At 41.2% G+C, this 25,914-nt stretch overlaps 1 protein-coding gene across 1 annotated transcript in view; it reads right to left on the reverse strand.

Moving 5' to 3' along the window:
- Window positions 1-25,914, reverse strand: part of LOC107228132 — a 58,356-nt gene that overhangs the window by 5,604 nt on the left and 26,838 nt on the right. The window contains exons 2-5 of the mRNA XM_046736789.1: window positions 9,034-9,334; window positions 8,407-8,501; window positions 516-622; window positions 12-301 (exon numbers count right to left, since the gene is read on the reverse strand). Coding sequence (XP_046592745.1) covers window positions 12-301; window positions 516-622; window positions 8,407-8,501; window positions 9,034-9,334 — 793 coding nt within the window. The remainder of the gene's footprint in view (window positions 1-11; window positions 302-515; window positions 623-8,406; window positions 8,502-9,033; window positions 9,335-25,914) is intronic.

The following is a 25,914-nucleotide window of genomic DNA, read 5'->3' on the forward strand; positions in this document are numbered from 1 at the left end:
TATGGACTAGCCTTGAGCCGATGGAGACCGTAATTACTATTTCCGGCCCTCTCACTACCGGCCAGATCCACCAAGTGAAGTCGAGCCCCTCGACCGCTGTGTTGCCTCTTTTCTAGGCCACTGCTGGTTCCCGCAGTAGAGTTGCTATTCTCGGACCTAGACGTCAAAGACACCGTCAGTAACGCGTGGCTCCTGCTGCTCGTCGCGTTCTGTGTCGTTGACGCAGTCTTTCTCGCTCTTGTGCCCTCCTCTACCCACGACATCAACGAACCCAGCGTTGACACCGTCTGACGAGTTAGTCCTGCGAAAACCACCCGCATCCTTCACCCTGTTCCAACTACTTCGTCAATCTAACACTAATACCTTATGACGAATTTCCGAATTGACCACTTAAATTGTTCTACAGTATTTTATCTCATCGCCACCATATTTTAAAGTGTACAGGCTGCTTCAGCTGCAAAAGCACTCACCGCGACGAGGCGAAACAAATCGTGGAAAGTATGGACTATTGTTACCTTGAACGTAGGGTCCCAGCCTAGGGTGTTCGCGAACTCTGAGCCCACTGGAGTTCGTTGATGGTTTCAACAGATCCCTCACCCTCTCGTTGTAGATCTCGAGATAGCTGCAGGCGGAAGGTTATACTAGTAATTATTAACCACCTACTGTGACTTCAATCACCTTATCGAGCTAAATTATAATCTACAGTATCTCCGCACGTCTTGCGTCTAGTGATGAGAAATTAATAATAAATGTCGCGTCCTCGACTCCCAAATTATAAGCCAACGTTCGAGGAACGGTTGCATTGTTTCCAGTCGATTCACCGTTACAAATTGTTTTGGCCCCAGGAATAGATTAATTATAGAATACCAGATACGTGCATCGTCGAGGAGGCACAACCGCAAAAAACAGTTTCAGCATCTGAATCGATGAATGACAGTCAGAAACTCTTTGACACCCGGTAACCACGAGGAAGCATCCGAGAAATTGCTACGATGAGCGAATTCCTTCGGCAGTACTTCCTTCCGTCAATCGATCGCCATTCGCAAGTTTAACCCTTCTTTAACACATTTACTTCTGGCCAAGATTTTGACACCCCAGGTCAATTTAACCCGGATGGTGTTTCATCTACCTGCCATTAACAACCCTTTGGTCGGATATGAATTTAAAAATTCAGGTATATATTCTAAACATTCCTTAATACATCTGCAGAAATTGAAGTTTTGAATATATAAAAGTAATTGTTTAAAAAAATTATTGAAAATCTTCAATTATGGAAAAGTGAGCATTCAATGAAAAATTCGCCCGGATCAAAATGACCCGGGGTGTCAACGAAGGGTTAATCGGAAAGACAATTAACGATTATATTTGCTCCTGCAAATCGAGCGGTAATCACGCGAATCAAAAGAACGCACTCGCATCGATTCACGCGACTGAGAACCTGGTGAAAATGAGATTTGATGCACCAAGGGTGGGAGTCAGGGGAGGAAGAACTCTGGAGATCAGCTTCGTGCCACGTGGTACTTTCCCACGCGGCCCTGATACAACGCGTTAACGTAGCTCGACCCGGGTTCCTAACATTTCACAGGATTCTAAGCCGGCGCTTACGACGACGTGCTTTAGAACGCTCGCGTGATGCACCGCGTACCTGCGACTTACACTTTCCATATATTTCCACCAGCAACTCTACGCGTGTAATGCGCCACTTTGCCAGAAAATTGGATAACGTGGTAGCCAAGGTCACCAGCTCCCATTCCCGACAGTGTGAAAATTTCAGACCAGACACAATTTGGAGTAGTAAATATTTCACGAAGAGACTCGATTTTTCAGGCCAGAAAAAAATACGCCCAGGGCTCTGACCTTCTGATACACAAATGATCGGTTCCTTGATGAACAAGTTCACATTGTTCAATCGCTTAGCAATATGCTTTGTACACTAGTATCAATATTCATTCCTTTGGATTCTTTGTATAGGTATACGAGACCAACCCTGAAATTGATTCTTGAACGGTTTCATTCGAGAATCAGTTAATACTTCCAAAATACTTAGCTGACAGTGAGTAAACAAACGAGAAATCATACATTCAGCTCCCAGGCAACTTTTTCACATCGGGTAACATAACTATGTGTATATTTAGGGTAGTCCTTATTTATGTTGTTGATGAATTTTTGCCGCCCCACCCCCTAAATCAACAATGCGGACCGTCTTAGAGTTGAGGTAAGAATCTTAAAACATTGGGTAATTATTTCTGAATTATTTGAAGTTGATTCGGGGGGTGGGACGGCAAAAATTTGATAACACTCTAAATAAGGATCACCCTAACGTATATATAAATCCCTACCAAGTATTAACGATCATGTATTTTGTGGAAGAGTAGAGAGAAGAGGGGGGAAGGTGGGGGGGCGGGACGCTCTCTGAAAAGCTGATCGGTGAAACTTTTCAAGTGGCTTTCGACCGTCTCTGTTCAACGATATCGATGCTTGAAAATCGGGAAGTCGAAAGCCCGGCTTCAACTCGGAGGGTGGTGGGTCTTCACCCTTATTCGCCGGCTCCCAGGTGAGGCATAACGCCAGACGACTGACACCCCGGGGCTTCGTGTCTGTCGGGTATTACGCCGGTCTCGGGAATAAGAATCGATCCCACGGCGGTGGGAGCTGGATGGAGATTTTTCAACACGGGAGGCAGAAACTGCATCGTACCAGGGATTATAAAACTACTTGCCAATGCCGCCGAGGCGCATGCACGGCACGGCGCAAAAGACGAGGGGGGAAGGGGGGCGGAAAAAAAAAAGAAAAAAAAGAAAATAAAAGAGAAACAAACTCTCGACCGAAGTTAAACTCGGTACGGAAACTTCTATACATAGCCCTCTAGCCCGCCGGGTTAACTGACCCACCCCAACTAATTCTGACCGACTACCCTGAGGTCTTACACCTTCTGATTGCACGGCCCGCTGGTTGAAGAGCATCAAGAGGATACTCGACGATGATGTTCAGAATTCAGCAGACTATATACCTACAATTTTTGCATCAAGGCATTGCGCTTATACGCTTAACGTGAGGCGAGTGAATACGCTGAGAAACGAATTTATTTACTTTCAATTGACCAAATAAATGTTTCGTTATTAATATGAAACTTTAGTCGAGCCAAATGATGATTTTTTTTAACTATTAACAAATTTCTATCGATCATTATTTAGCTCAATTAAAATTTAAATATAATAACAAAACATTTATTTTGTTAGGTTTTGTTAACGGTAAATAAACTTTCTGCTCAGTGTATTGAACGTCGTTTTGAACCATTGATGAAATGCGATCTTGACTATGAACCCGGCCGCATTACTTATGGTTGATTGATCGATAGAGCCGCTATAGGTTTAATTTTACCCTAATGCACAGTTTCGATCGATCAATCCACCGGCCGATTCTCTGTAATCGCTGAATTACACCGAATTACAAAACGGATTAAATTCACTCTGGAATTATATGTTTGCAATCGCCCCACGGATTATAAATGAGGTTGCAAAATTTTGCAAACCTAATTTCAAGGCGTTATTATTTATCCACAAATCTCGGATTTCCTGCTACCGGCTCATTTTCACATAGTTAACGAATCCTCGGTACACAGAAGCGTTATTATATATACCTCACGCAGCCTCATTCGTTTATATTCAAACTTCCTGCCAGCTGAAACACGCTTCGCCCCAACAACCGCGTTGCATATGCACAGGTGGTTTTCACTGCGGAATGAGATGCCGTTCACTGGGTCATTAGAAAAGCTCAAAAAAATACCAGGTATCACTTTCACGATATAAAAATTCAACATGCATACAAATCATTTATACCACAAAGAACCATGGTTCTAGTTTGTGTTAGACAGTGGTACTTGCTTTCGAATCAGTATTCCGAGGAGTGAAAACCGAATACCGCAATATGTAACCCCTATACGTACACTTGGCGTCAGTGGTTATGAAACGGCTAATTTTTTCGACCGGTCGGTTACGTTGGCAATGCAGAATCAGCTAGCAGCGCCACCATCGGTCTGTCGCGAAACAGGCCCAATCTGTGTAAACATAATATATCCCATGACCGTCGAATTTTGTGTTTTTGGGGTTAGATTCGACGGTCACGAGTTATGTTATGTTCACAAAGATCATCACCGTAGAATTTTGTAATTTTAGGTTAGATTTGATAGTCACGAGTTACGTAATGTTCACAAATATTCAGACCGTCGAAGTTCGTATTTTTAGGTTATCTTTGACAGTCATGGGTTGCGTTACGTTTATAAAAGATGGCAGTGGCGCTGCGATCGGATGCTCCATTGCCAACGTAACTAACGGGTCCAAAAATGACCCGTCTCAGAATCGCTGAGGCCAAGTGTACGTTATATAAGGGAGCCGCGGGAGCGGATTGCAAACATGAATTTATCGGACGGCGTTATTTCTGCGGCTGTCAGTCGATCCGTTCGGAATCGATGATTTAAAACTGAAATGTCGCGTCATTGAGATTACAGCTTCATATCTCTCGCGCTCCCGGCGATCCGATTGGTGTAATGCAATTTGACATACCCGGCAGTCCGCGGTTCGAAACCCCCTTTGTTTGACCGTCTATCGTTGCCGTCGGGATTGTTTGTCGATATTTCGAATGGAGCGCGGTATTTCGCATTGTGTATAGGCCGGTACACGTCCGCAGTATCCGGCCGTTCAACCAAATGTTTAATAATACTATTTCATTCCATCCATCCACAATATTGCCCGGATAAATATATTACAATCCATCAGAGTGCCGCACGCGTCGCTGGCTCCGATTTCTGCAGTGTACGGTCGAATGAATGTCCGCCGCACGCATCCCTTTCCCAAATCCAAAGCCACGACGTGAGGGAGTGCGGTACGATATTCGTTCATTCGGTATTAATAGACTGTGATAAAAGCCTGATTAACACTATCCATTAGCATTTATAAATTCTCGTCCAAATACGCACCCTCGTCATCGGCGAGGGGGAAATTGGTGGAACGATATCGAACCTCCTCTACTGCACCGAGACAAATCAACCCCACCTCAACTATTGGCCAGGTATGTATATTCACTGTTCAATGGTACCGCAATTTTGCGGTAGATACTATCTGCAGTGCAATCATTCTCAGAATTCCAATTATTATTTAGAGTTGCATTCCTCCACGAACCGTTATTCCGCACATGCATCCAGAAAATAAGTTTGAATACAAAGTTATATTGAAAACTTTTTTTTTTTTTCATCAAAACGAAAATCAATTCAACTGTAGTAATATTTTTTTTGGGCCAAGGCCATGCGTAAAGTACCAAAATTATATATTTATATTCAAATAAAATATATTCGCATCAAACAAATCCATGAAACAAAAATTTTCAAGGTGCGTTTCAACCGAACTAAAAATCCGTGATATTCAAATTGACAACAAATTAATTTAGAATTGGGGGTGCATAATTACGTGTGAAATAATTTCGCTTCGGACTAATATTCACCTGTGAAATAAACGAGGCACCGTTTTTTCGCCGATATTTTATTACTTGTACAGCCACCTCACCCCCAATAAGGGTATGCGTCCGTCTAGGATTGCGAGCCGCGAGGTACTAAGCCTTTAGAAACATTCTCGGTCTCCAATTCCCCGCCACCTTGCCGCTCCTTTCACCGAGTTCACGCCTCGCCCCGGTATCTTTACAGCCCGAGGATCATTGCTCGCATTATGTGGTCTTTAAGGAAAATCACCAATATCCAGGCACGAAACTCCGCCGAATCGGATCTAACTCTCGTTAGAATATCTCTCTATATCTGTACTCGCATGCACGGTCGCAAAATGCTCTGCAAAAATTGTCGGAATTACGTACAGAATGGTGAATTTTCAGAGTGATTGAAGAGAAAAAAAAATTGGAGTCTTCTTCGGAATACGAGTAAACGTTTTTGCAAAACTATTATTATTTCGCCTTGGATACATTAGCTGAATTTTTCATTTATTGGTTTCGATAAGTGCAAGTACCCGTGCAATAAAATTGATCGGAGGGGGGGGGATTCCGATACGCTCTACTGGGTAGGGGTAAAAAAACTAGATTTACAGACTCATAGGAGAACCAGAATATCAAATTTAGATAGACGCGAAAATTTCAATCGTAGAATATAAAAATGAGAAAGGATCAAGTACAGAAAATAGAAACCATAGTCAGTAGAAATACAGAATGGCAAAGTATAGAAAGGTCGAATCATGGAACATGAAAATCCAGAATCTGTATTCGATTCTATATTATCATTGTATGTTCTGACTCTCATAATCTTTTACTTCTCCATACTTCGACTTTCAACATTTTTAAATTCTATATATAAGGTTTTCGCTTTTTTAAAAATTCGATATCGTGGCCCTCTGATTTTTTTCATCTTTCTATATTTGTTCCCTCAGCCGCTTTACGTGAACTTGGACATAATCGTTGGAAGCGTCCTGAGCTTTTGAGTAGCACTGACGATAATAGGACGAATTAATTGCAATCGTGACAGCTCGACGCGGGGACCTTGACCGAAAGCGTAAAGCTGGGAAGCGGCAAAACGAGGTTGGAATTACAGAGCTGCACGTCTATTACGCGACGAAGGCTGTTTCGCATCGTTCGCAACTGCAGGTAACCCGAGAAGTTGCAGAGGAACGTAGCGTGAGCCCTGAAAGTGTCGAGCTTTATTATCGGGAATCTCCGATATTCCGCGTCGTAATTTACGCAGCAGACGGGATTTGCGTGTGCTGCACACGTGTCTGAACTTCGCTCATTTTTGCACGCTTCATTATCACGAGTTGGAAATTTTAATGAGCGAGGGAGCACGTATTTTTCAGTGTGATAACACAGGTCTGGAACGGAATCCTGTTTCGAAAAATAAAACCAAATTATATCACACGTACGAAGGTTTCAATATACCGAATCTACATCTGCTCTCCATTTTTTTCTGTCACGTATATATTACATGATATGATTTTTTCTTCTTCTTTTATTGTTAACAATTCTGAATTTGTTTTGTTTTTGTATTTACACTACTTCAATCTATTTAATTACTAAATCCAGGATATATTGGACATAAAGAAATGATAAAGCGGAAAATGGTCAGAAGGAATGCTTCCAGATTTTTGTTGGTCGATTCGCAGCGAAACTCCAATCTATGATATGAAAAAAAAAGAAAACTACAAAACAACTAGAATTATCCTAGTAGATGGATTTTCTGACGATTTTGATGTCTAAACTTTTTAACTTTATAACTTTTTTTCTATAAATATTGTTGCTATGATCAATGTCTAATTATAATTTATAAGTAAAGATAAAGTTTTATTTAAAAAAAAAAAAAAAAAACATTAAATGACAAGTATACGTGGTATATATTTTTAAAAATTATATTTCGAATCAAGAACATTGAATCTATTATAATTACACATAAAGAGAAGAAAAAAAAAAAGTTTTTTTTTGCAATATTGTCGATACGGAATCGTGACTGACGTTTTATAACAACCGAGTCGACAACTTGAACTGAAAGTTTGGGAGCCTGGAATGCATTTCTTCACTTATTAATGCAGTAAATTTCTCGGAACGAGATAACATCAAGTGCACGTTGCAACCGATTTCCACTCGCTTTGCTCTCCCGAGTCCCTGTATTATTGCGAAAGTTTGACGGGTGTACCAAAGTTCGACACGTTCGAGCTGCGTGGTTAGAGTTGCACCTACATACGTGCATCCACACTGCATCGTAAATGACAAATTTTGTGTTCAACTTTTCTGCAAATTGGTATATTCGGATTAATTGTACCATTAATCCGGTAAGCGAGATAATATCGGGAACACGTTTCAACGAATCCTGATTTTCACGCGATAGGTGTTACACGTTACACACTGAGTTTCTCGAATTTCGTTGCTCTGGAGTAAAGTTAGCCTCCATAGAGAACAAACTTTTCCGTACGATGAAAATTTATATTAATTTTAATACTGGTTTATTAATTCTCTAGATAGCGAAATTCCACTCTCAGCGTAGCGGTGTTTGCCCGGTTATTTTTCCTAGTTAACTTTCTGCAACAACCTCCCTAATTTTTTAATTTTATCTCATTCGACTACCTTTCAGCCACATTAATTACAAGATCTGTGTATAACGTAAAGCCAAGAAAAGTAAACGCTCGTGATTCACGTCTCTTTGACGGTAATCAAATTTGCAGAAATTGAACGGTAAGCCTGAACTGAAAAGTTTCTCCTCAATATCTCCGAGTTCTCTCTGAATCTACGAGTCGGAGAAACTCGCGAGCTTAAAACTAGTTTAAAAATAGGGGAGCCGACGGTGCAGGTTGATTGACGACCTGGAACCCTTCCGAATCGTCGTAATGACGGAGGAAAAAGTTCTAAAAAGTTGTACAGCCGACTCACCTGACCGCGGTATCGTAGTAATTTCCCTTCTGCTGCTCCTCGAATATCCGGAAAAAAAGGCCCTCACAGAGCCTGGGCGTGAGACCAGGGTCGTTCTGTTGAAAATAATTCGACAAGCCGTTATTTATGCATTTTTCCATCAGCGCCCTACGCTCGGCGTGCGAGCCAGCTAATTCAACTTTTAATCAACCGACCGCGTCGTTTACTCCGCGCTCCATCGATCCGCTGATCGTACCAATTATGCTTTTTATCACATTTCGAATTAAACGGGTAAATCATACAACGCTTTTGCAGCTTGTGCAAACTGGGCGACGGTATGACCATCATTTTATAAGGGGGGAGACCTGTGTGATTCGCTAAAATGAAGGTGATTTTTAGGAATTTTTTTTTAAAGGAACCATTCAATCGACCATTTCCAAATTTTTAGGGTTATCTTATTTGCAAGTTCAAGCGAAGAAAATCAAATTTTCTTTTGTATCAGAGATAGGTTATCACAGTAATTATGGATTGATTAATTTGGGGCGATGATTTGGCGTGCACGATAACTTGAAAACTACTAATCTGATTGACTTTTCCTTTTCCACGTGCCCCCCCCCTCCCTGATAGCGATCCGCCAAATTCGCTCACCTTGGGACCCATCATTGTGTACGTTTTGCCAGACGCGCTTTGTCCGTAGGCAACCAGACAGGCGTTGAACCCGGAAAATAGCGCGTCCAGAGCCGAAGTGCCGAGGCTCTCGTAGACCTTCTCCTGGGTCGCGTGTCCTTCGGAGTCCAGGGTGGCGGAGTTGAAACAGTAGTCAAAACCGTAGCGTCTCGTCCGCTTTCGACTGTCGCCAGCCTTGCTCGCCGAGACTTTCAGGTTCGTCAGTGATACCTCGTTCCCGTCGGTGTGAACCACTATCTCTGATCCGGTTAGGCTCATCTCCCTATGGATTGGAGAATGCACACTTTTTAAGATTTCGGAATATAGAGATAATGGAGCGGATTTTTTTTTATGATAGGCTTTATGTTGCAGGTAGGAACGGGAATCCCGGTGGGAAAGAAGATCGAGATTTCACCTTTGGATCCGAGAAATCATCGAAATTCCGGTCTACTTGAGTACCATGGAATCTGTGGCAATCTCGATTTGTGAACAAGTTTCTAAAGAGGTATAATTTATTGTGAGAAGTAATTGCGATAGCGAATAGAGTCAGTGTCGTGGGATAAAGAAGAGAGTGTTGAGTGTAATCACAAGTGAGAATGTTCTTTAGGGAATGTTCTTGGGGGCCAAAACTTGGATGGATCAATATTTGGAATGACCGATATATCGATATTTCAAACATGCGAAAGTAAAATAATGGAAGATAAATTGTTCGAAGTCTTGATTTTCGAAAATATCACTGATTAGAAACATTCTAATACAAAGTCTTTCGAAATATGTTTATGGAATGTAAATGGTTAAACTCAATAAAAAGATATACCTCATGACCGTCTGCAATTTATTCATCCTATCTCCAATTTTAATAAAGCATAGTTACGGAATCATCTGCAAATAATATATTAGTAGTTTTTTCTTATGAACATGCCAATTTTTACTCAATTACAGATGATTTATGACAAACATTGACTCTCAGATTGGGGTTTGTATGACTTTTTCTACTTATGAGATCCTCAGGAATTTGCGAAACAACGTCGAAAATATCATCATCTGGTGAAGAGCTGGGAGAATACGACAAAAGTTTTCCAATTTTCGATCTTCCTGGCTTTACCAAATACTATGTATGCTACGTAGAAAGTAGAAATGGCTAATATTGCCTGAAATTAAATTTCCTTTCTAGGCGCACGTTAAGGCGCCTGCATATGCAGATTGGGAGCAGACAGAACAGTTGCCAGTGATAAGGCGAAATAATTTACATTTCGTTGCCTACGATAAGGCGCTTGTATTATAAAATTACATAAATTTATTCGCGATGAGGCGTTTGAATTGTACACTGTGACGAAAAATGCGCATTTGAGTAGAAAATTGTGAGATAAGTTGTTGAATATGGAGAAATGTGTCAAATTTATACGTCTCCTCGACCGCGATTGTACAACAGAATCAGACGATGTCGAATTCCAGATTTACGCTGAAAACTCGTTTGAACGTCACCCGAGATATTTGCTTACATAAATCATACTTTGGATTGGAATGATAGCACCGATTTACAGTACGATGTGCATAAGATTATTTGGATATTGTATCGTTATGACAGAAATAGTAACTAGGCGGACGAGCACTATTTTGAATTGTTTCGTCCTCCGCAATTACGTTGGTATGACATATATACGTCAGACGATTGAACTTAGCCTGGAGCATGCAAGATGTAATGAATTTTTGTTGCAAGAACGATAACGGAGTGGGCGGACGTAGTTCCTTTTTTCGGATTCCAAGGCTCGGAAACTCATTTTTCTGGGAATCAATAGGGAAAACACATATATCAATCACTAAAGCCTCGTCGATTAAATGAGATATTCAGAACGTCGTGGATTTTGCGGCTGTAAAGATACCTTCAGATTAATTTGAGATTGAGCTTAAGGTCTGCAGATGTGGGATAGGACGACTACAGACTATGCACGATCGGTATATGTAGCAAAATGTTATCGATTAAGAGTCGAGTGGAAATGTGACTTTATGCTTCACGATTCTACTGAATATTAGTCACACAATAATAAAAAAGGTTGACTTGCATATTGATTACATGAGGATACGTTCAGTTTTTTGGCTGTAACTCTTCATACGTTGATCGCAGCCTATTGGGACTGCGCCCAATCGATTTCTCTCGCGAAATCACGTCGGAATAGTGCACGGAAGAATTTATTCCAGCACTTTTGAAAATCGCGAAAATTTTCGCCAAAAATACAAAGGGGTTAACCTTCCTTTTTTTTTGACCAAAAAATTTCTCGTCTCAGAATTGATTCGTATGACTCTTTCCCGACCAATTGGACCCCAAGGAACTCAGAAAACGCAGCAAAAGGAGCGTGGGATCAACGGGAGAGAAGATACGAGGAAAAAAGCACCTGCTGAAAAATGTCGAAAATTCAGGTTTTCGTTTTTTGGCTGTAACTTTCGATGCGTTGATCGCAGCGTATTGGGACTGCGCCCAATCGATTTCTCTCGCAAACTTACGTCGGAATAGTGCCACAATTAATTTATTCCAGCACTTTTGAAAATCGCGAAAATTTTCGCCAAAAACACAAAGGGGTTAACCTTCCTTTTTTTTTGACCAAAAAATTTTTCGTCTCAGAATTGATTCGCGTGACTCTTTCCCGACCTATTGGACCCCAAGGAACTCAGAAAACGCAGCAAAAGGAGCGTGGGATCAACGGGAGAGAAGATACGAGGAAAAAAGGACCTGCTGAAAAATGTCGAAAATTCAGGTTTTCGTTTTTTGGCTGTAACTTTCGATGCGTTGATCGCAGCGTATTGGGACTGCGCCCAATCGATTTCTCTCGCAAAATTACGTCGGAATAGTGCCACAATTAATTTATTCCAGCACTTTTGAAAATCGCGAAAATTTTCGCCAAAAACACAAAGGGGTTGACCTTCCTTTTTTTTTGACCAAAAAATTTTTCGTCTCAGAATTGATTCGTATGACTCTTTCCCGACCAATTGGACCCCAAGAAACTCAGAAAACGCAGCAAAAGGAACGTGGGATCAACGGGAGAGAAGATACGAGGAAAAAAGCACCTGCTGAAAAATGTCGAAAATTCAGGTTTTCGTTTTTTGGCTGTAACTTTCGATGCGTTGATCGCAGCGTATTGGGACTGCGCCCAATCGATTTCTCTCGCAAAATTACGTCGGAATAGTGCCACAATTAATTTATTCCAGCACTTTTGAAAATCGCGAAAATTTTCGCCTAAAATACAAAGGGGTTAACCTTCCTTTTTTTTTGACCGAAAAATTTTTCGTCTCAGAATTGATTCGTATGACTCTTTCCCGACCAATTGGACCCCAAGGAACTCAGAAAACGCAGCAAAAGGAGCGTAGGATCAACGGGAGAGAAGATACGAGGAAAAAAGCACCTGCTGAAAAATGTCGAAAATTCAGGTTTTCGTTTTTTGGCTGTAACTTTCGATGCGTTGATCGCAGCGTATTGGGACTGCGCCCAATCGATTTCTCTCGCAAAATTACGTCGGAATAGTGCCACAATTAATTTATTCCAGCACTTTTGAAAATCGCGAAAATTTTCGCCAAAAACACAAAGGGGTTAACCTTCCTTTTTTTTTGACCAAAAAATTTTTCGTCTCAGAATTGATTCGTATGACTCTTTCCCGACCAATTGGACCCCAAGAAACTCAGAAAACGCAGCAAAAGGAACGTGGGATCAACGGGAGAGAAGATACGAGGAAAAAAGCACCTGCTGAAAAATGTCGAAAATTCAGGTTTTCGTTTTTTGGCTGTAACTTTCGATGCGTTGATCGCAGCGTATTGGGACTGCCCCCAATCGATTTCTCTCGCAAAATTACGTCGGAATAGTGCCACAATTAATTTATTCCAGCACTTTTGGAAATCGCGAAAATTTTCGCCAAAAACACAAAGGGGTTAACCTTCCTTTTTTTTTGACCAAAAAATTTTTCGTCTCAGAATTGATTCGTATGACTCTTTCCCGACCAATTGGACCCCAAGGAACTCAGAAAATGCAGCAAAAGGAGCGTGGGATCAACGGGAGAGAAGATACGAGGAAAAATGCACCTGCTGAAAAATGTCGAAAATTCAGGTTTTCGTTTTTTGGCTGTAACTTTCGATGCGTTGATCGCAGCGTATTGGGACTGCGCCCAATCGATTTCTCTCGCAAAATTACGTCGGAATAGTGCCACAATTAATTTATTCCAGCACTTTTGAAAATCGCGAAAATTTTCGCCAAAAATACAATGGGGTTAACCTTCCTTTTTTTTTGACCAAAAAATTTTTCGTCTCAGAATTGATTCGTATGACTCTTTCCCGACCAATTACACCCCAAGGAACTCAGAAAACGCAGCAAAAGGAGCGTGGGATCAACGGGGGAGAAGATACGAGGAAAAAAGCACCTGCTGAAAAATGTCGAAAATTCAGGTTTTCGTTTTTCGGCTGTAACTTTCGATGCGTTGATCGCAGCGTATTGGGACTGCGCCCAATCGATTTCTCTCGCAAAATTACGTCGGAATAGTGCCACAATTAATTTATTCCAGCACTTTTGAAAATCGCGAAAATTTTCGCCAAAAATACAAAGGGGTTAACCTTCCTTTTTTTTTGACCAAAAAATTTTTCGTCTCAGAATTGATTCGTATGACACTTTCCCGACCAATTGGACCCCAAGGAACTCAGAAAACGCAGCAAAAGGAACGTGGGATCAACGGGAGAGAAGATACGAGGAAAAAAGCACCTGCTGAAAAATGTCGAAAATTCAGGTTTTCGTTTTTTGGCTGTAACTTTCGATGCGTTGATCGCAGCGTATTGGGACTGCGCCCAATCGATTTCTCTCGCAAAATTACGTCGGAATAGTGCCACAATTAATTTATTCCAGCACTTTTGAAAATCACGAAAATTTTCGCCAAAAATACAATGGGGTTAACCTTCCTTTTTTTTTGACCAAAAAGCTTTTCGTCTCAGAATTGATTCGTATGACTCTTTCCCGACCAATTACACCCCAAGGAACTCAGAAAACGCAGCAAAAGGAGCGTAGGATCAACGGGAGAGAAGATACGAGGAAAAAAGCACCTGCTGAAAAATGTCGAAAATTCAGGTTTTCGTTTTTTGGCTGTAACTTTCGATGCGTTGATCGCAGCGTATTGGGACTGCGCCCAATCGATCTCTCTCGCAAAATTACGTCGGAATAGTGCCACAATTAATTTATTCCAGCACTTTCGAAAATCGCGAAAATTTTCGCCAAAAACACAAAGGGGTTAACCTTCCTTTTTTTTTGACCAAAAAATTTTTCGTCTCAGAATTGATTCGTATGACTCTTTCCCGACCAATTGGACCCCAAGGAACTCAGAAAACGCAGCAAAAGGAACGTGGGATCAACGGGAGAGAAGATACGAGGAAAAAAGCACCTGCTGAAAAATGTCGAAAATTCAGGTTTTCGTTTTTCGGCTGTAACTTTCGATGCGTTGATCGCAGCGTATTGGGACTGCGCCCAATCGATTTCTCTCGCAAAATTACGTCGGATTAGTGCCACAATTAATTTATTCCAGCACTTTTGAAAATCGCGAAAATTTTCGCCAAAAATACAAAGGGGTTAACCTTCCTTTTTTTTTGACCAAAAAATTTTTCGTCTCAGAATTGATTCGTATGACACTTTCCCGACCAATTGGACCCCAAGGAACTCAGAAAACGCAGCAAAAGGAACGTGGGATCAACGGGAGAGAAGATACGAGGAAAAAAGCACCTGCTGAAAAATGTCGAAAATTCAGGTTTTCGTTTTTTGGCTGTAACTTTCGATGCGTTGATCGCAGCGTATTGGGACTGCGCCCAATCGATTTCTCTCGCAAAATTACGTCGGAATAGGGCCACAATTAATTTATTCCAGCACTTTTGAAAATCGCGAAAATTTTCGCCAAAAATACAAAGGGGTTAACCTTCCTTTTTTTTTGACCAAAAAATTTTTCGTCTCAGAATTGATTCGTATGACACTTTCTCGACCAATTGGACCCCAAGGAACTCAGAAAACGCAGCAAAAGGAACGTGGGATCAACGGGAGAGAATATACGAGGAAAAAAGCACCCGCTGAAAAATGTCGAAAATTCAGGTTTTCGTTTTTTGGCTGTAACTTTCGATGCGTTGATCGCAGCGTATTGGGACTGCGACCAATCGATTTCTCTCGCAAAATTACGTCGGAATAGTGCCACAATTAATTTATTCCAGCACTTTTGAAAATCGCGAAAATTTTCGCCAAAAATACAAAGGGGTCAACCTTCCTTTTTTTTTGACCAAAAAATTTTTCGTCTCAGAATTGATTCGTATGACTCTTTCCCGACCAATTGGACCTCAAGGAACTCAGAAAACGCAGCAAAAGGAACGTGGGATCAACGGGAGAGAAGATACGAGGAAAAAAGCACCTGCTGAAAAATGTCGAAAATTCAGGTTTTCGTTTTTTGGCTGTAACTTTCGATGCGTTGATCGCAGCGTATTGGGACTGCGCCCAATCGATTTCTCTCGCAAAATTACGTCGGAATAGTGCCACAATTAATTTATTCCAGCACTTTTGAAAATCGCGAAAATTTTCGCCAAAAACACAAAGGGGTTAACCTTCCTTTTTTTTTGACCAAAAAATTTTTCGTCTCAGAATTGATTCGTATGACTCTTTCCCGACCAATTGGACCCCAAGGAACTCAGAAAATGCAGCAAAAGGAGCGTGGGATCAACGGGAGAGAAGATACGAGGAAAAAAGCACCTGCTGAAAAATGTCGAAAATTCAGGTTTTCGTTTTTCGGCTGTAACTTTCGATGCGTTGAGCGCAGCGTATTGGGACTGCGCCCTATCGATTTCTCTCGCAAAATTACGTCGGAATAGTGCCACAATTAATTTATTCCAGCACTTTTGAAAATCGCGAAAATTTTCGCCAAAAATACAAAGGGGTTAACCTTCCTTTTTTTTTGACCAAAAAATTTTTCGTCTCAGAATCGATTCGTATGACTCTTTCCCGACCAATTGGACCCCAAGGAACTCAGAAAACGCAGCAAAAGGAGCGTAGGATCAACGGGAGAGAAGATACGAGGAAAAAAGCACCTGCTGAAGAATGTCGAAAATTCAGGTTTTCGTTTTTTGGCTGTAACTTTCGATGCGTTGATCGCAGCGTATTGGGACTGCGCCCAATCGATTTCTCTCGCAAAATTACGTCGGAATAGTGCCACAATTAATTTATTCCAGCACTTTTGAAAATCGCGAAAATTTTCGCCAAAAACATAAAGGGGTTAACCTTCCTTTTTTTTTGACCAAAAAATTTTTCGTCTCAGAATTGATTCGTATGACTCTTTCCCGACCAATTACACTCCAAGGAACTCAGAAAACGCAGCAAAAGGAGCGTAGGATCAACGGGAGAGAAGATACGAGGAAAAAAGCACCTGCTGAAAAATGTCGAAAATTCAGGTTTTCGTTTTTTGGCTGTAACTTTCGATGCGTTGATCGCAGCGTATTGGGACTGCGCCCAATCGATCTCTCTCGCAAAATTACGTCGGAATAGTTCCACAATTAATTTATTCCAGCACTTTCGAAAATCGCGAAAATTTTCGCCAAAAACACAAAGGGGTTAACCTTCCTTTTTTTTTGACCAAAAAATTTTTCGTCTCAGAATTGATTCGTATGACTCTTTCCCGACCAATTGGACCCCAAGGAACTCTGAAAACGCAGCAAAAGGAACGTGGGATCAACGGGAGAGAAGATACGAGGAAAAAAGCACCTGCTGAAAAATGTCGAAAATTCAGGTTTTCGTTTTTCGGCTGTAACTTTCGATGCGTTGATCGCAGCGTATTGGGACTGCGCCCAATCGATTTCTCTTGCAAAATTACGTCGGAATAGTGCCACAATTAATTTATTCCAGCACTTTTGAAAATCGCGAAAATTTTCGCCAAAAACATAAAGGGGTTAACCTTCCTTTTTTTTTGACCAAAAAATTTTTCGTCTCAGAATTGATTCGTATGACTCTTTCCCGACCAATTACACTCCAAGGAACTCAGAAAACGCAGAAAAAGGAGCGTAGGATCAACGGGAGAGAAGATACGAGGAAAAAAGCACCTGCTGAAAAATGTCGAAAATTCAGGTTTTCGTTTTTCGGCTGTAACTTTCGATGCGTTGATCGCAGCGTATTGGGACTGCGCCCAATCGATCTCTCTCGCAAAATTACGTCGGAATAGTTCCACAATTAATTTATTCCAGCACTTTCGAAAATCGCGAAAATTTTCGCCAAAAACACAAAGGGGTTAACCTTCCTTTTTTTTTGACCAAAAAATTTTTCGTCTCAGAATTGATTCGTATGACTCTTTCCCGACCAATTGGACCCCAAGGAACTCTGAAAACGCAGCAAAAGGAACGTGGGATCAACGGGAGAGAAGATACGAGGAAAAAAGCACCTGCTGAAAAATGTCGAAAATTCAGGTTTTCGTTTTTCGGCTGTAACTTTCGATGCGTTGATCGCAGCGTATTGGGACTGCGCCCAATCGATTTCTCTCGCAAAATTACGTCGGAATAGTGCCACAATTAATTTATTCCAGCACTTTTGAAAATCGCGAAAATTTTCGCCAAAAATACAAAGGGGTTAACCTTCCTTTTTTTTTGACTAAAAAATTTTTCGTCTCAGAATTGATTCGTATGACACTTTCCCGACCAATTGGACCCCAAGGAACTCAGAAAACGCAGCAAAAGGAACGTGGGATCAACGGGAGAGAAGATACGAGGAAAAAAGCACCTGCTGAAAAATGTTGAAAATTCAGGTTTTCGTTTTTTGGCTGTAACTTTCGATGCGTTGATCGCAGCGTATTGGGACTGCGCCCAATCGATTTCTCTCGCAAAATTACGTCGGAATAGTGCCACAATTAATTTATTCCAGCACTTTTGAAAATCGCGAAAATTTTCGCCAAAAATACAAAGGGGTTAACCTTCCTTTTTTTTTGACCAAAAAATTTTTCGTCTCAGAATTGATTCGTATGACTCTTTCCCGACCAATTGGACCTCAAGGAACTCAGAAAACGCAGCAAAAGGAACGTGGGATCAACGGGAGAGAAGATACGAGGAAAAAAGCACCTGCTGAAAAATGTCGAAAATTCAGGTTTTCGTTTTTTGGCTGTAACTTTCGATGCGTTGATCGCAGCGTATTGGGACTGCGCCCAATCGATTTCTCTCGCAAAATTACGTCGGAATAGTGCCACAATTAAATTATTCCAGCACTTTTGAAAATCGCGAAAATTTTCGCCAAAAACACAAAGGGGTTAACCTTCCTTTTTTTTTGACCAAAAAATTTTTCGTCTCAGAATTGATTCGTATGACTCTTTCCCGACCAATTGGACCCCAAGGAACTCAGAAAATGCAGCAAAAGGAGCGTGGGATCAACGGGAGAGAAGATACGAGGAAAAAAGCACCTGCTGAAAAATGTCGAAAATTCAGGTTTTCGTTTTTTGGCTGTAACTTTCGATGCGTTGATCGCAGCGTATTGGGACTGCGCCCTATCGATTTCTCTCGCAAAATTACGTCGGAATAGTGCCACAATTAATTTATTCCAGCACTTTTGAAAATCGCGAAAATTTTCGCCAAAAATACAAAGGGGTTAACCTTCCTTTTTTTTTGACCAAAAAATTTTTCGTCTCAGAATTGATTCGTATGACACTTTCCCGACCAATTGGACCCCAAGGAACTCAGAAAACGCAGCAAAAGGAACGTGGGATCAACGGGAGAGAAGATACGAGGAAAAAAGCACCTGCTGAAAAATGTCGAAAATTCAGGTTTTCGTTTTTTGGCTGTAACTTTCGATGCGTTGATCGCAGCGTATTGGGACTGCGACCAATCGATTTCTCTCGCAAAATCACGTCGGAATAGTGCCACAATTAATTTATTCCAGCACTTTTGAAAATCGCGAAAATTTTCGCCAAAAATACAAAGGGGTCAACCTCCCTTTTTTTTTGACCAAAAAATTTTTCGTCTCAGAATTGATTCGTATGACTCTTTCCCGACCAATTGGACCTCAAGGAACTCAGAAAACGCAGCAAAAGGAACGTGGGATCAACGGGAGAGAAGATACGAGGAACAAAGCACCTGCTGAAAAATGTCGAAAATTCAGGTTTTCGTTTTTTGGCTGTAACTTTCGATGCGTTGATCGCAGCGTATTGGGACTGCGCCCAATCGATTTCTCTCGCAAAATTACGTCGGAATAGTGCCACAATTAATTTATTCCAGCACTTTTGAAAATCGCGAAAATTTTCGCCAAAAACACAAAGGGGTTAACCTTCCTTTTTTTTTGACCAAAAAATTTTTCGTCTCAGAATTGATTCGTATGACTCTTTCCCGACCAATTGGACCCCAAGGAACTCAGAAAATGCAGCAAAAGGAGCGTGGGATCAACGGGAGAGAAGATACGAGGAAAAAAGCACCTGCTGAAAAATGTCGGAAATTCAGGTTTTCGTTTTTTGGCTGTAACTTTCGATGCGTTGATCGCAGCGTATTGGGACTGCGCCCTATCGATTTCTCTCGCAAAATTACGTCGGAATAGTGCCACAATTAATTTATTCCAGCACTTTTGAAAATCGCGAAAATTTTCGCCAAAAATACAAAGGGGTTAACCTTCCTTTTTTTTTGACCAAAAAATTTTTCGTCTCAGAATTGATTCGTATGACTCTTTCCCGACCAATTGGACCCCAAGGAACTCAGAAAACGCAGCAAAAGGAGCGTAGGATCAACGGGAGAGAAGATACGAGGAAAAAAGCACCTGCTGAAGAATGTCGAAAATTCAGGTTTTCGTTTTTTGGCTGTAACTTTCGATGCGTTGATCGCAGCGTATTGGGACTGCGCCCAATCGATTTCTCTCGCAAAATTACGTCGGAATAGTGCCACAATTAATTTATTCCAGCACTTTTGAAAATCGCGAAAATTTTCGCCAAAAATACAGAGGGGTTAACCTTCCTTTTTTTTTGACCAAAAAATTTTTCGTCTCAGAATTGATTCGTTTGACTCTTTCCCGACCGATTGGACCCCAAGGAACTCAGAAAACGCAGCAAAAGGAACGTGGGATCAACGGGAGAGAAGATACGAGGAAAAAAGCAACTGCTGAAAAATGTCGAAAATTCAGGTTTTCGTTTTTTGGCTGTAACTTTCGATGCGTTGATCGCAGCGTATTGGGACTGCGCCCAATCGATTTCTCTCGCAAAATTACGTCGGAATAGTGCCACAATTCATTTATTCCAGCACTTTTGAAAATCGCGAAAATTTTCGCCAAAAATACAAAGGGGTTAACCTTCCTTTTTTTTTGACCAAAAAATTTTTCGTCTCAGAATTGATTCGTATGCCTCTTTCCCGACCAATTGGACCTCAAGGAACTCAGAAAACGCAGCAAAAGAAGCGTGGGATCAACGGGAGAGAAGATACATGGAAAAAAGCATCTGCTGAAAAATGTCAAAAATTCAGGTTTTCGTTTTTTGGCTGTAACTTTCGATGCGTTGATCGCAGCGTATTGGGACTGCGCCCTATCGATTTCTCTTGCAAAATTACGTCGGAATAGTGCCACAATCAATTTATTCCAGCGCTTTTGAAAATCGCGAAAATTTTCGCCAAAAATACAAAGGGGTTAACCTTCCTTTTTTTTTGACCAAAAAATTTTTCGTCTCAGAATTGATTCGTATGACACTTTCCCGACCAATTGGACCCCAAGGAACTCAGAAAACGCAGCAGAAGGAACGTGGGATCAACGGGAGAGAAGATACGAGGAAAAAAGCACCTGCTGAAAAATGTCGAAATTTCAGGTTTTCGTTTTTTGGCTGTAACTTTCGATGCGTACATCGCAGCGTATTGGGACTGCGCCCAATCGATTTCTCTCGCAAAATGACGTCGGAATAGTGCCACAATTAATTTATTCCAGCACTTTTGAAAATCGCGAAAATTTTCGCCAAAAACACAAAGGGGTTAACCTACCTTTTTTTTTGACCAAAAAATTTTTCGTCTCAGAATTGATTCGTATGACTCTTTCCCGACCAATTGGACCCCAAGGAACTCAGAAAATGCAGCAAAAGGAGCGTGGGATCAACGGGAGAGAAGATACGAGGAAAAAAGCACCTGCTGAAAAATGTCGAAAATTCAGGTTTTCGTTTTTTGGCTGTAACTTTCGATGCGTTGATCGCAGCGTATTGGGACTGCGCCCTATCGATTTCTCTCGCAAAATTACGTCGGAATAGTGCCACAATTAATTTATCCCAGCACTTTTGAAAATCGCGAAAATTTTCGCCAAAAATACAAAGGGGTTAACCTTCCTTTTTTTTTGACCAAAAAATTTTTCGTCTCAGAATTGATTCGTATGACACTTTCCCGACCAATTGGACCCCAAGGAACTCAGAAAACGCAGCAAAAGGAACGTGGGATCAACGGGAGAGAAGATACGAGGAAAAAAGCACCTGCTGAAAAATGTCGAAAATTCAGGTTTTCGTTTTTTGGCTGTAACTTTCGATGCGTTGATCGCAGCGTATTGGGACTGCGACCAATCGATTTCTCTCGCAAAATTACTTCGGAATAGTGCCACAATTAATTTATTCCAGCACTTTTGAAATTCGCGAAAATTTTCGCCAAAAATACAAAGGGGTCAACCTTCCTTTTTTTTTGACCAAAAAATTTTTCGTCTCAGAATTGATTCGTATGACTCTTTCCCGACCAATTGGACCTCAAGGAACTCAGAAAACGCAGCAAAAGGAACGTGGGATCAACGGGAGAGAAGATACGAGGAAAAAAGCACCTGCTGAAAAATGTCGAAAATTCAGGTTTTCGTTTTTTGGCTGTAACTTTCGATGCGTTGATCGCAGCGTATTGGGACTGCGCCCAATCGATTTCTCTCGCAAAATTACGTCGGAATAGTGCCACAATTAATTTATTCCAGCACTTTTGAAAATCGCGAAAATTTTCGCCAAAAACACAAAGGGGTTAACCTTCCTTTTTTTTTGACCAAAAAATTTTTCGTCTCAGAATTGATTCGTATGACTCTTTCCCGACCAATTGGACCCCAAGGAACTCAGAAAATGCAGCAAAAGGAGCGTGGGATCAACGGGAGAGAAGATACGAGGAAAAAAGCACCTGCTGAAAAATGTCGAAAATTCAGGTTTTCGTTTTTTGGCTGTAACTTTCGATGCGTTGATCGCAGCGTATTGGGACTGCGCCCTATCGATTTCTCTCGCAAAATTACGTCGGAATAGTGCCACAATTATTTTATTCCAGCACTTTTGAAAATCGCGAAAATTTTCGCCAAAAATACAAAGGGGTTAACCTTCCTTTTTTTTTGACCAAAAAATTTTTCGTCTCAGAATTGATTCGTACGACTCTTTCCCGACCAATTGGACCCCAAGGAACTCAGAAAACGCAGCAAAAGGAGCGTAGGATCAACGGGAGAGAAGATACGAGGAAAAAAGCACCTGCTGAAGAATGTCGAAAATTCAGGTTTTCGTTTTTTGGCTGTAACTTTCGATGCGTTGATCGCAGCGTATTGGGACTGCGCCCAATCGATTTCTCTCGCAAAATTACGTCGGAATAGTGCCACAATTAATTTATTCCAGCACTTTTGAAAATCGCGAAAATTTTCGCCAAAAATACAAAGGGGTTAACCTTCCTTTTTTTTTGACCAAAAAATTTTTCGTCTCAGAATTGATTCGTATGACTCTTTCCCGACCGATTGGACCCCAAGGAACTCAGAAAACGCAGCAAAAGGAACGTGGGATCAACGGGAGAGAAGATACGAGGAAAAAAGCACCTGCTGAAAAATGTCGAAAATTCAGGTTTTCGTTTTTTGGCTGTAACTTTCGATGCGTTGATCGCAGCGTATTGGGACTGCGCCCAATCGATTTCTCTCGCAAAACTACGTCGGAATAGTGCCACAATTAATTTATTCCAGCACTTTTGAAAATCGCGAAAATTTTCGCCAAAAATACAAAGGGGTTAACCTTCCTTTTTTTTTGACCAAATAATTTTTCGTCTCAGAATTGATTCGTATGACACTTTCCCGACCAATTGGACCCCAAGGAACTCAGAAAACGCAGCAAAAGGAACGTGGGATCAACGGGAGAGAAGATACGAGGAAAAAAGCACCTGCTGAAAAATGTCGAAAATTCAGGTTTTCGTTTTTTGGCTGTAACTTTCGATGCGTTGATCGCAGCGTATTGGGACTGCGCCCAATCGATTTCTCTCGCAAAATTACGTTGGAATAGTGCCACAATTAATTTATTCCAGCACTTTTGAAAATCGCGAAAATTTTCGCCAAAAATACAAAGGGGTTAACCTTCCTTTTTTTTTGACCAAAAAGTTTTTCGTCTCAGAATTGATTCGTATGACACTTTCCCGACCAATTGGACCCCAAGGAACTCAGAAAACGCAGCAAAAGGAACGTGGGATCAACGGGAGAGAAGATACGAGGAAAAAAGCACCTGCTGAAAAATGTCGAAAATTCAGGTTTTCGTTTTTCGGCTGTAACTTTCGATGCGTTGATCGCAGCGTATTGGGACTGCGCCCAATCGATTTCTCTCGCAAAATTACGTCGGAATAGTGCCACAATTAATTTATTCCAGCACTTTTGAAAATCGCGAAAATTTTCGCCAAAAATACAAAGGGGTTAACCTTCCTTTTTTTTTGACCAAAAAATTTTTCGTCTCAGAATTGATTCGTCTGACACTTTCCCGACCAATTAGACCCCAAGGAACTCAGAAAATGCAGCAAAAGGAGCGTGGGATCAACGGGAGAGAAGATACGAGGAAAAAAGCACCTGCTGAAAAATGTCGAAAATTCAGGTTTTCGTTTTTTGGCTGTAACTTTCGATGCGTTGATCGCAGCGTATTGGAACTGCGCCCTATCGATTTCTCTCGCAAAATTACGTCGGAATAGTGCCACAATTAATTTATTCCAGCACTTTTGAAAATCGCGAAAATTTTCGCCAAAAATACAAAGGGGTTAACCTTCCTTTTTTTTTGACCAAAAAATTTTTCGTCTCAGAATTGATTCGTATGACTCTTTCCCGACCAATTGGACCCCAAGAAACTCAGAAAACGCAGCAAAAGAAGCGTAGGATCAACGGGAGAGAAGATACGAGGAAAAAAGCACCTGCTGAAGAATGTCGAAAATTCAGGTTTTTGTTTTTTGGCTGTAACTTTCGATGCGTTGATCGCAGCGTATTGGGACTGCGCCCAATCGATTTCTCTCGCAAAATTACGTCGGAATAGTGCCACAATTAATTTATTCCAGCACTTTTGAAAATCGCGAAAATTTTCGCCAAAAACATAAAGGGGTTAACCTTCCTTTTTTTTTGACCAAAAAATTTTTCGTCTCAGAATTGATTCGTATGCCTCTTTCCCGACCAATTGGACCCTAAGGAACTCAGAAAACGCAGCAAAAGGAGCGTGGGATCAACGGGAGAGAAGATACGAGGAAAAAAGCACCTGCTGAAAAATGTCGAAAATTCAGGTTTTCGTTTTTTGGCTGTAACTTTCGATGCGTTGATCGCAGCGTATTGGGACTGCGCCCAATCGATTTCTCTCGCAAAATTACGTCGGAATAGTGCCACAATTGATTTATTCCAGCACTTTTGAAAATCGCGAAAATTTTCGCCAAAAATACAAAGGGGTTAACCTTCCTTTTTTTTTGACCAAAAAATTTTTTGTCTCAGAATTGATTCGTATTACTCTTTCCCGACCAATTGGACCCCAAGGAACTCAGAAAACGCAGCAAAAGGAGCGTGGGATCAACGGGAGAGAAGATACGAGGAAAAAAGCACCTGCTGAAAAATGTCGAAAATTCAGGTTTTCGTTTTTTGGCTGTAACTTTCGATGCGTTGATCGCAGCGTATTGGGACTGCGCCCTATCGATTTCTCTCGCAAAATTACGTCGGAATAGTGCCACAATTAATTTAATCCAGCACTTTTGAAAATCGCGAAAATTTTCGCCAAAAATACAAAGGGGTTAACCTTCCTTTTTTTTTGACCAAAAAATTTTTCGTCTCAGAATTGATTCGTATGACTCTTTCCCGACCAATTGGACCCCTAGGAACTCAGAAAACGCAGCAAAAGGAGCGTGGGATCAACGGGAGAGAAGATACGAGGAAAAAAGCACCTGCTGAAAAATGTCGAAAATTCAGGTTTTCGTTTTTTGGCTGTAACTTTCGATGCGTTGATCGCAGCGTATTGGGACTGCGCCCAATCGATTTTTCTCGCGAAATTACGTCGGAATAGTGCCACTATTAATTTATTCCAGCACTTTTGAAAATCGCGAAAATTTTCGCCAAAAATACAAAGGGGTCAACCTTCCTTTTTTTTTTACCAAAAAATTTTTTGTCTCAGCATTGATTCGTGTGACTCTTTCCCGACCAATTGGACCCCAAGGAACTCAGAAAACGCAGCAAAAGGAACGTGGGATCAACGGGAGAGAAGATACGAGGAAAAAAGCACCTGCTGAAAAATGTCGAAAATTCAGGTTTTCGTTTTTTGGCTGTAACTTTCGATGCGTTGATCGCAGCGTATTGGGACTGCGCCCGATCGATTTCTCTCGCAAAATTACGTCGGAATAGTGCCACAATTGATTTATTCCAGCACTTTTGAAAATCGCGAAAATTTTCGCCAAAAATACAAAGGGGTTAACCTTCCTTTTTTTTTGACCAAAAAATTTTTCGTCTCAGAATTGATTCGTATGACACTTTCCCGACCAATTGGACCCCAAGGAACTCAGAAAACGCAGCAAAAGGAACGTGGGATCAACGGGAGAGAAGATACGAGGAAAAAAGCACCTGCTGAAAAATGTCGAAAATTCAGGTTTTCGTTTTTTGGCTGTAACTTTTGATGCGTTGATCGC

This window comes from Neodiprion lecontei, chromosome 4 (genome assembly GCF_021901455.1).
Source record: "Neodiprion lecontei isolate iyNeoLeco1 chromosome 4, iyNeoLeco1.1, whole genome shotgun sequence".
Classification (NCBI taxonomy): Eukaryota; Metazoa; Arthropoda; class Insecta; order Hymenoptera; family Diprionidae; genus Neodiprion; species Neodiprion lecontei.